The 10267-nt window shown below is 40.1% G+C and overlaps 1 protein-coding gene across 1 annotated transcript in view; it reads right to left on the bottom strand.

Annotated features, from left to right (window-relative positions):
• Window positions 1–7531, bottom strand: part of cbx4 (chromobox homolog 4 (Pc class homolog, Drosophila)) — a 15661-nt gene extending 8130 nt beyond the window's left edge. Inside the window, exons 1-3 of the mRNA XM_062036552.1 lie at window positions 7225–7531; window positions 7091–7134; window positions 6682–6747 (exon numbers count right to left, since the gene is read on the bottom strand). Of these exons, the coding sequence (XP_061892536.1) occupies window positions 6682–6747; window positions 7091–7134; window positions 7225–7293 (179 nt within the window). The 5' untranslated portion in view covers window positions 7294–7531. The remainder of the gene's footprint in view (window positions 1–6681; window positions 6748–7090; window positions 7135–7224) is intronic.
• Between the last annotated feature and the right edge of the window lie 2736 nt (window positions 7532–10267).

Genomic DNA, 10267 nt, shown 5'->3' with positions numbered 1-10267 from the left:
TGAATTTTAGTGTAGAAAACCATATGTGTGAATGCTTTGGAGCATTCACACAATTAGAACTCACATTTGAGTGTGGCATCCATTTTTTTTCTTCCTACGCTCAAGGTCAAATGTGTGGAATCTGCTTCTGCAAAGCATGATGGTCCTTATTTGCATAGCTCTCCATGTTAATCATCCTAGACTGTATTCTCATTATGCTGCAGAAATTCAATTAAAGGCTACAGTCTCTGCTTGTCTTTCAAAAACATCCTCCCTCTACAGCTGTAATGAGGGTCACGAAATTGGAAAAAAACAACCCACATAGCAATGCAAGCTTAATAATCTATCAGGCACACAATGCAAGCTATATTGGACGTGACCACAAAAGGCAGATATATTAAAAGCTGTAATGTGGTTGTACCGGCAAGGCCACTGGAAGAAGTGTCACTACAGCTTGACTAATCACTGCCTCCTATATAATAATGGTCTCACCTTGATGCCTGTGTTCAAAACACCACAGTTTGCAATAGTAAACTGTCGAGCGCTTATTTTCCAAATGCTAAAAATCAGAACGACCCCCCTCCTTCCTCCATTCACACAAGATTTGGCAATTACTGGCTCCCTTGTCGGATTCCCCCCTCCCCCATCCTCTGGGAGCAAGGCAAGGAATCCACACACACTGCACTGAGGCAGCCCTCCATGCATGACCATCAGGACGGAGCCAGACACACACACGCACAATGTAAACCTTTGACAGCAGAAATGCTAATTCCTTCTCACGGGTTCCTGCAGCCTTTAACATGACGTTTACGTGCGTTTGTATTCATTAGCATTGAACTTAACCACCTGGCAATTGTTTTTGATTGGTTGGCAGGTCTTTAGTGTGATGCATTTGCCCCCCGGACTCGAAATGCTAAATATGTCACTGGCCACTTCACAAGCTATATTCCAACTTTGGCATTTAGCACAATGTTCAAGCTCAGTTCTGAAAGTACTCTGCATTGTTTTATTAATAATAATGATAAATGCATTAGGTTATTTATATAGCGCTCTTCTAGACACTTTACAGTAAAAACTGAGAAGCCATCATTCATTCACTCCACATTCACACCCTGATGTTGGTAAGCTACATTTGTAGCCACAGCTGCCCTGGGATAGACTGACAGACCAAGGCTGCCAGTTTCTGTAGCGTGCCCAGACCTTTTTTTTTAGCACCTAGTTCTGCAGGGATGGCACCCATAAAACCGTCAGTCAGGGGGCTCCTGAATAGCTATTACGGTCGCCTATACAGCCAAGTATGAAGTGAATCTTCTTCTAAGACAATTGCTGACGTTAAATGATAATAATTCTGCCAAGAATCGAACCCACGTCATGTGCCACAAAAGACATGCGTGTAGAGCGGGGGTCAGCAACCCGTGGCTCTTTAATGACGCCCTAGTGGCTCTGGAGCATTTTTAAAAAAGGATTGAAAATGGATAAAGATGGGGGGAAAATATACACCGTAATTTCCGGACTATAAGCCGCTACTTTTTCCCCTCGTTCTGGTCCCTGCGGCTTATACAAGGGTGCGGCTTATATACTGCCTGTTCTTCTCCGACACCGACGAAGAGGATTTCGGTGGTTTTAGTACGCAGGAGGAAGACGATGACACAATGATTAAAGACTGACTTTTCATATACCGGTAGGCTGGTTATTTTGATAACGTACAGGCGAGCACTTTGTATTACTTTGCACCGTTGTATTATTTGTACTCTGCACGAATGCTGTTCGCCATGTCAAAGATGTGAAAGTTTGATTGAATGATTGAAAGATTTATTGTTAATAAATGGGACGCTTTGCGTTCCCAAACAGTCATCTCTGTCCCGACAATCCCCTCCGTGGTAGCAGGAACCCCTATATACTACGCTAATTACACATCAAAACCCTGCGGCTTATAGTCGGGTGCGGCTTATATATGGAGCAATCTGTAGTTTCCCCTAAATTTAGCTGGTGCGGCTTATAGTCCGGAAATTACGGTATATACATTTTTAGTATGTTTTTTGCTTGAGGACAAACATGACACAAACCTTTCCTAATTGTTACCGTTCACTGATGAGAGTATTGGGTGAACATCGTTTGTCCTACTAATTTCGGCAGTTCTTGAACTCACCATACTGTGACGCAACAGTTTGTTTACATGTAAAATCTTCCACTCCTTCTGTGTCTCATTTTGTCCACCAAACGTTTTATGCCGTGCGTGAATGCACAAAGGTGAGCTTTGTTGACGTTATTGACTTGCTTGGAGCCAATCAGGCATATTTGGTCAGTGCACCACTGCAAGCTAATCAATGCTAACATGCTATTTAGGCTAGCTGTATGTACATATTGCAGCATTATGCCTCATTTGTAGGTATTTTTGAGCTCATTTAATATCCTTTACTTTTAGCCTTCTTTGTATGTAATATATATCTGCATGTCTCATGACACAATATCTGTATGTAATATTGGCTGCATTTCAGATAGTTGTTTGTGTGGCATGTTGTTCCAGACCACAGCAAACATTACCCAGCTTGCAAAGATTGTAATAAATCTACAGCCTGTTGTTTCCTTGAACTTGGACACACACATCTATACCTTTGGCCATTAAAAGCTAGTCATTTCCAGGAGTTATCTCACCTTCTGAGTAGCCTCTGATTTACTAATGGTTTCTAATGTTGTAAAAATGTGTAGAGTAAATATTACATTTCAACATTTCTGTCAATTTGCTTCAGCCTGCGACACAAAGTCATTTTGATAGTAGGCTATTATAGCTACTATAGACTCTTACGCCATGTGTTGCCTTCATAATAAGACTTATAGAAGGCTTTTAATTTTTTTCGGCTCCAGACAGATTAGTTTTTTGTATTTTTGGTCCAATATGGCTCCGTCAACCCTGGTATAGACCATTACACTACCAGGGAATTGCCCTGATGTCACTCCAACCTTAGCATATATTGATATTATTTTGTGTTAATCAACCTGTTAATTGGGCGGTAAACGGCTTGGATTAAGTTTACTGTCAAATTTGATACCATGCGCTGTTATACTTTTATTATATTATTTAAAAAACTATTTTTACTCTTTATCCAGATTCCAAACAGACTGCAAATCTCTAAAGACCACATTTTCAATGGAGTTTCGGCATGTTTATATGTTGTCGAATCTACTCCACGTGGTTACGGCCTGGCAGCGAGGCTTCTCGCATCATCATTTCCGGCTCCTCCCCTACATGGAGCAAGCCTCGATACGCTTGCGTTAACGCCCCCTCCATTCGAGACACACTTGGAAGGCTCGGCACATCACCAGATTAAGCGCACTACCACCACCCGCACCGGCTGCTGCCCTATACTACGTTCCTATGCTTCAAATTGTTCCACCTCTGAGAGGGTTGGAACCTGGGGTGGCTAATCGGATTTTGTCAAGGCCACCCACTAGACACACCACTGGCCAATTTGCACCTACCACCTCCAAACATCCATTCACAATCAAACATTAGTGGCACTGGGAGCAAGGTGGGTGAAGTGTCTTTCTCCAGGACACAAAGGCAGTGACCAGAATGGCAAAAGCTGGATTTGTACCAAGAACCCCCAAGTTTAGCACGAAGCCCCCTTATTATCCTCCAGAGAGTAAGTGCCGTCTGCGGTGACTATTTGTGAAAATGCATAAAAGTGCTATTATTTTGAAAATTACAACTCAGCAAATTAAATGGACCACAAACAAACTGCTGACGTGGCTGCTGGTTGCATCATCTCTGTGCTGTTTTAATGTATTCTATTTGTATCATACTCTTAAAACCATTAGCATTCTTACTTTTCAATCTAGATCCTGTAGGTGGCGCGTAAATGGATGTAGGTCTTCTTTAAATGATGTTTTTAAATCTGAATTATATATTTCAAAAAGTAATTTCCTGCAATACCTGCATAAAATAGCAATTTTTACTTCCTTAGACTTAGACAAACTTTATAGATCCACAAGGGACATTTTTCCACACAGTAGCTCATTTTCAAAGTATGGGAAGGATAATGCAGGTATTAAGTAGACTACAAATGTACCATAGTAGCAATATAAAATATAACATATGTAATATTTACAACCGTCAGTCAGGGGCTCCTGATTAGCTTTTACAGTAGCCTGCACTATAAGTTTGGCACCCTTGGTGTAGGCAATATAAAGACAATATTTAAAAGGTAAAAAAAATGCAGGATTTCACCTGAAAGTAGCTTTTTTAACCCCCCAGAACACCCAATTCTGTGCAATAGGCTTCTCATAAAACAGGGATGTCAAAGTCAAATACATCTGAGAGGCTACAACCCAAGGGCGGGACTGGTTCAATGTTTATGAAAACATATTCAAATGATTGCACATAACCTATTGAACCAAGGCCCAACGCAGTGTACTGTATTTTATTTAATGATTAAATGAATAATCCAACATTTTTGTATGGCTCTATCACTCATTTCCAGTGATATTTTTCAACAGGCTCACAGACATAAACAAACTTCCTTCAAAGCAAGCGACTGTATATATTACTGATATATTATATTTTTATATAATATATACAATATATGACACGTCCCAAATCCCATGCATATTCCTGCATGTCCTTGTATACTGTATATATAATATGTAAATATTACATATATTTTATATTGCTACTATGGTACATTTTTAGTCTACTTAATACCTGCCTTATCCTTTCCATCCTTTGAAACTGTGGAACAATTTCCCTTTTTGTCTAAGTTTGTCTAAGTCAGTGGTTCTTAACCTGGGTTCGATGGAACCCTAGGGGTTCGGTGAGTCGGGCTCAGAGGTCAAGACACACCCGACTCATCGTGTAAATAAAAACTTCTCCCTATCGGCGTATTACGGATTTGCAGGTGTGTAATTTGTTGTGAGTTTATGCACTGTGTTGGTTTTGTTGTTTGAACAAGGTGATGTTCATGCACGCTTCATTGTGTGCACCAGTAAAAAAAACATGGTAACACTTTAGTATGGGGAACATATTCACCATTAATTAGTTGCTTATTAACATGCAAATTAGTAACATATTGGCTCTTAACTAGTCATTATTAAGTACTTATTAATGCCTTATTCGGCATGGCCTTATTATAACCCTAACCCTCTAACCCTGGCCCTAACCCTCTAACCTAGGGGTGTCCAAACTTTTTCCACTGAGGGCCGCACACGGAAAAATTAAAGCATGCGGGGGCCATTTTGATATTTTTCATTTTCAAACCATAACAAAATATATGGATTTTGTTTGTTTTTTACCTTTAGGGCACCCGGGGACCATAAAGGGTCTAAGTCATTAAAATGTTAAAAACAAGTCAAATTATTATTTATTTATTTATTTAACGCTTACAGTAAATCTGTACAGTATATCAACTTCAGGTTGATATAAAGTTTAAAAAAAAAAAAGAAGAAGATTTTATGCCTTTTCTGTCAAAGACAACTTAGTTTTTTATAATAAAACTGAAATATGCAGTATTTCCCCAACTGCCCAAAACATTCAGAAAGCAATGTTTGATGTGAAGTAATTAGAGCCTTAAAAAGATCAATAATGCAGGACACCATTGATTTTAATTCATTATTAGTTTTGAGTAATCACAGTGAGAAGATAAATAAAATCCCATTAAATATATTTGGGATCCAAAAGGTGCCCCACTCAGAAAGTGATACATTTTTATTAGTTTTTTTTTAAAACTTTCAACACTTAAGTTACGAGCTCAACTTCAGATATATCTCTCGATTTTACGTTTGAACTATTATTTTGTTTGTTTTATGTTCTTTTGTCAAATAAAATGTTGATGTTTTTGTATGGCAACCACACAATATATGCAATATTTCCCACATAAAACATTTTAAAGTGAAATATTTGAAATAATTGGAGCCTTGAATAGGTCAATAATTCATTATAACATTGATTTTTTTTTTTCTTGGAGCAACGGCAAAAAAAGAAAGATAAACAAAATGAAAAAAAAAAGCCTGCATGGCAGCTTTGTGTCAACATTGCAACTTTTTCTAGTTAGATTTCACCTCATTCCCCTTTTTTTTAAATGTTTTTTTTAAAAAGCATTTCCAGAATGTGTGGCGGGCCGGTAAACAATTAGCTGTGGGCCGCAAATGGCCCCCGGGGCCGCACTTTGGACACCCCTGCTCTAATCCTAACCCTAACCAAATAAATGAAGTCTTTGTTACTTAGAATATGTTCCCTTAGTGTCCAAAAAACTCTAAATTAAGTCGTTGTTACTTAGAATAGGTTCCCCATACTAAAGTGTTACCAAAAACATATAACTTTGTCTTGAATTTGAAAAAAAATCATTTTATTTTTCACTAAAGAAGGGTTCGGTGAATGTGCATATGAAACTGGTGGGGTTCGGTACCTCCAACAAGGTTAAGAACCACTGGTGTAAGTCTATAGTAATATATAGACATATACCAGTAATATATACTGATATATTATATTTTAATATAATATATAACACATCCCAAATCCCATGCATATTCCTGCATGTCCTTGCTCATGCATAGGAACTCTCACTAGCCCCTTTTCCCAGGACACACGGGTGCAAGGGGGCGGGGGGAGGGGATGCACTCCCTCCCCCCCATGCCCATATAAGGTCACGGTCGAGCCGAGGCCTGTTCTAGTCCAAAGTCCTGCATCACCTGCACCGCAAGTCTCACCTGTGTTGAAATGCAACCAAGAGGCGGGGGTCAAGGATGTTTTCCTCCGGCTCCCATGTGTTGTATCTGCAAGGAGGGGCCAAAAATAAGCGTCTTTTTCAGGATGCCAGAATATTTGACGATGATTTAGCACAAAATAAAGAAGCATCATTGCGAATAGGCTAACAAATGGTGCGTGTGGTGTGTTCAGGCGCCAACATCCAGTCGGCCATTTTAGCGCCACTGTCTCGCAAATTCGTTGGCAGAGCAGAAATAATTAAAACGGGATTACATGGCCGTGCCTGCCCTCCCTTTCCCCCCCACCACCACGCATAAATTAGCGAAGGCATTCGTGGATCCACAGAAAGCCCATATAAGCACTCCAGGCATGATTTCAGATATGCATTATTGATATAAATACACGACTTACTTCGGCGACCATCCCCGCCACTTGACCAGGTACTCGATCTTCCCCTGCGATGTAAAAAAAAAAAAAAAAAAAGAGGGCATTGAACGCACCATGTCACATTGCTTTTCTCCGCAAAAAAACAAGCGCCAGCTTACCTTGCGAATGCGCTTCTTTTCGATGCCCTCCACCGCAAAGACGTGTTCCCCGGCGGCAGGGAGCTCCATTCTCGCCGCAGTCCGACGTCAGGCGACGATGTGTGCAAGGCGAGAAGGCGGAGCGCAGGCTTGCTAGTTTCCAGTCTGCTATCCAAATCCAAAATGTTATTCCCTCCAGCTCCGTGCAGTAGTCCCCTCCTTTGCACACCCCACTCTCACACACACACGCACGCACGGTCCTGGCAGTGTGCATAGAGAGTGAGAGACCGTCACAGCCGAGCCGTAGTGAACTGATCCAGTCGTGCAAGAGCTCCGGCTTGGCTGGCGTGACGTCAGGGAGGGAGGTGGAGACCTCTCCTGGTTGGTCTCCATCCCCTCTTTCATCTTTGACGTGTGGGAATTCAAATAAATCACTACGTTAAGTGTCACGGCACGAATGCACCATTTTTTTTAATCTCCACGCCCTCCTTTAGGATTTGAAAATGTGGACTTCTCGCACCCCTGAGGAGTTTCTGCAGAAATCACCTTTTTTGCATTTCATCTTCATCTTCACAGCAACACACACTCTAAAAGTTGTTCGCCAATCCTTGTGATTTTTATTTATTTTCAAGTGACTTTAAACCAGGGCTGCCAAACTAATTTGTATACTCTAAGTCCAGTGGTTCTTAGCCTTGTTGGAGGTACCGAACCCCACCAGTTTCATATGAGCATCCACCGAACCCTTCTTTAGTGAAAAATAAAATGTTGTTTTTTTTCAAATTCAAGACAAAGTTATATGTTTTTGGTAACATTTTAGTATGGGGAAAATATTCTAAGTAACAAAGATTTAATTGACAGTTTTTTGGACACTAGGGCAGGGGTCGGCAACCCAACATGTTGAAAGAGCCATATTGGACCAAAAATATAAACACAAATCTGTCTGGAGCCACAAAAAGTTAAAAGCCATATTACATACATATAGTGTGTCATGAGATATAAATTGAATTAAGAGGACTTAAAGGAAACTAAATGACCTCAAAATATAGCTACAAATGAGGCATAATGATGCAAATATGTACATATAGCTAGCCTAAATAGCATGTTAGCATCGATTAGCTTGCAGTCGTGCAGTGACCAAATATGTCTGATTAGCACTCCACACAAGTCAATAACATCAACAAAACTCACCTTTGTGCACTCATGCACAACGTTAAAAGTTTGGTGGACAAAATGAGACAGAAAAAAAAGTGGCATAAAACACGTCCTAGAAAGTCGGAGAAAGTTATACATGTAAACAAACTACGGTGAGTTCAAGGACCGCCAAAATTAGTAGGACAAAACGGTGCTCGCCAAATACTCGAATCAGTGACGCATGTTTAATATAAACAGTGTGATTTATAACAATTAGGGAGGTTTGTGTCATGTTTGTCCTCCTACTGAAACCATATTAAAACAAAAAATATATTTTTTTCCCCTCATCTTTTTAAATTTTTCATACATTTATGAAAAAGCTCCAGAGAGCCACTAGGGCGGCGCTAAAGAGAGCCGTGGGTTGCCGACCCCTGCACTAGGGCAGGGGTCGGCAACCCAAAATGTTGAAAGAGCCATATTGGACCACAAATACAAAAACAAATCTGTCTGGAGCCGCAAAAAATTAAAAGCCATATTACATACAGATAGTGTGTCATGAGATATACATTTAATTAAGAGGACTTAAAGGAAACTAAATGACCTCAAATATAGCTACAAATGAGGCATAATGATGCAATATGTACATATTGCTAGCCTAAATAGCATGTTAGCATCGATTAGCTTGCAGTCATGCAGTGACCAAATATATCTGATTAGCACTCCACACAAGTCAATAACATCAACAAAACTCACCTTTTTGCACTCATGCACAACGTTAAAAGTGTGGTGGACAAAATGAGACAGAAAAAGAAGTGGCATAAAACACGTCCTAGAAAGTCGGAGAAAGTTATACATGTAAAAAAAACTATACGGTGAGTTCAGGGACCGCCAAAATTAGTAGGACAAAACGGCGCTCGCCAAATACTCGAATCAGTGAAGCATGTTTAATATAAACAGTGTGATTTATAACAATTAGGGAGGTTTGTGTCATGTTTGTCCTCCTACTGAAACCATATTAAAACAAAAAATATATTTTTTTCCCCTCCTTTTAAATTTTTCATACATTTATGAAAAAGCTCCAGAGAGCCACTAGGGCGGCGCTAAAGAGCCGCATGCGGCTCTAGAGCCGCGGGTTGCCGACCCCTGCACTAGGGGAACACAGGCCTGGCCCTAACCAATCTGGCGCCCGAGGCAAGATTTTAGGTGGCGCCCCCCCACATCGGCAGTGAAGTGTATATACTCACAAGAAACCGAATAGCTTTGTCTTTGACCTTTTTTTTTACTTAAAGAAAGCAAATTAACATATTATATGAGAATGTTATGTTATGATTATCTTTAACCGAATCACAGCAGTGCTCAAATAAAAAAAACAGCATTCCCTCTCATGTGATATTGCTTTATTAACATTAATGATGTGCACTTTAACAACTAGGCTTACAACTATACCTAATATATAAAGGGGTGGAAAAGTGACTATTACCTGCAGGGCAAACATTAGCTAACCAGAAGGCAATAACAATGTAAACAAAAAACACCTGCTTAAAAGATCTAATACAAATGTCCCTGAGGAATGTAAGGTGGGAGTACTGTAATTACCTAACGTTACATTATTATTTTCCATAACAATTTAGCCCCCTCCACAATATTAACCCGACGTTAAAACAGAACTAGCTATTTATTGATTAGCAATTGCCGAATCATGTAACATTAGCTTAATGCTAAAAAGCCAGGTTACTATCACATTCTGTAACAGACAAATAATTTCATGTAGGCTAACGTGCTACCTCTGTCTTTCTCTCCTTTCTCCTCCTCTTCTTTTTTCTTCCCTGGGCACCTGACAGTTTTGGCCGTTTTGACATCTTGTGTTGATTTTTTGATGTGGTGACGTCCAAAAAAAGTCATGATACGGGAAGGGAGGGGGCGCACCGTGCGG

The sequence above is a fragment of the Entelurus aequoreus genome, linkage group LG25 (genome assembly GCF_033978785.1).
Source record: "Entelurus aequoreus isolate RoL-2023_Sb linkage group LG25, RoL_Eaeq_v1.1, whole genome shotgun sequence".
NCBI classification, from domain to species: domain Eukaryota; kingdom Metazoa; phylum Chordata; class Actinopteri; order Syngnathiformes; family Syngnathidae; genus Entelurus; species Entelurus aequoreus.
The sequence above is the reverse complement of the archived record's forward strand: the minus strand, read 5'-3'. Positions and strand labels throughout refer to the sequence as shown.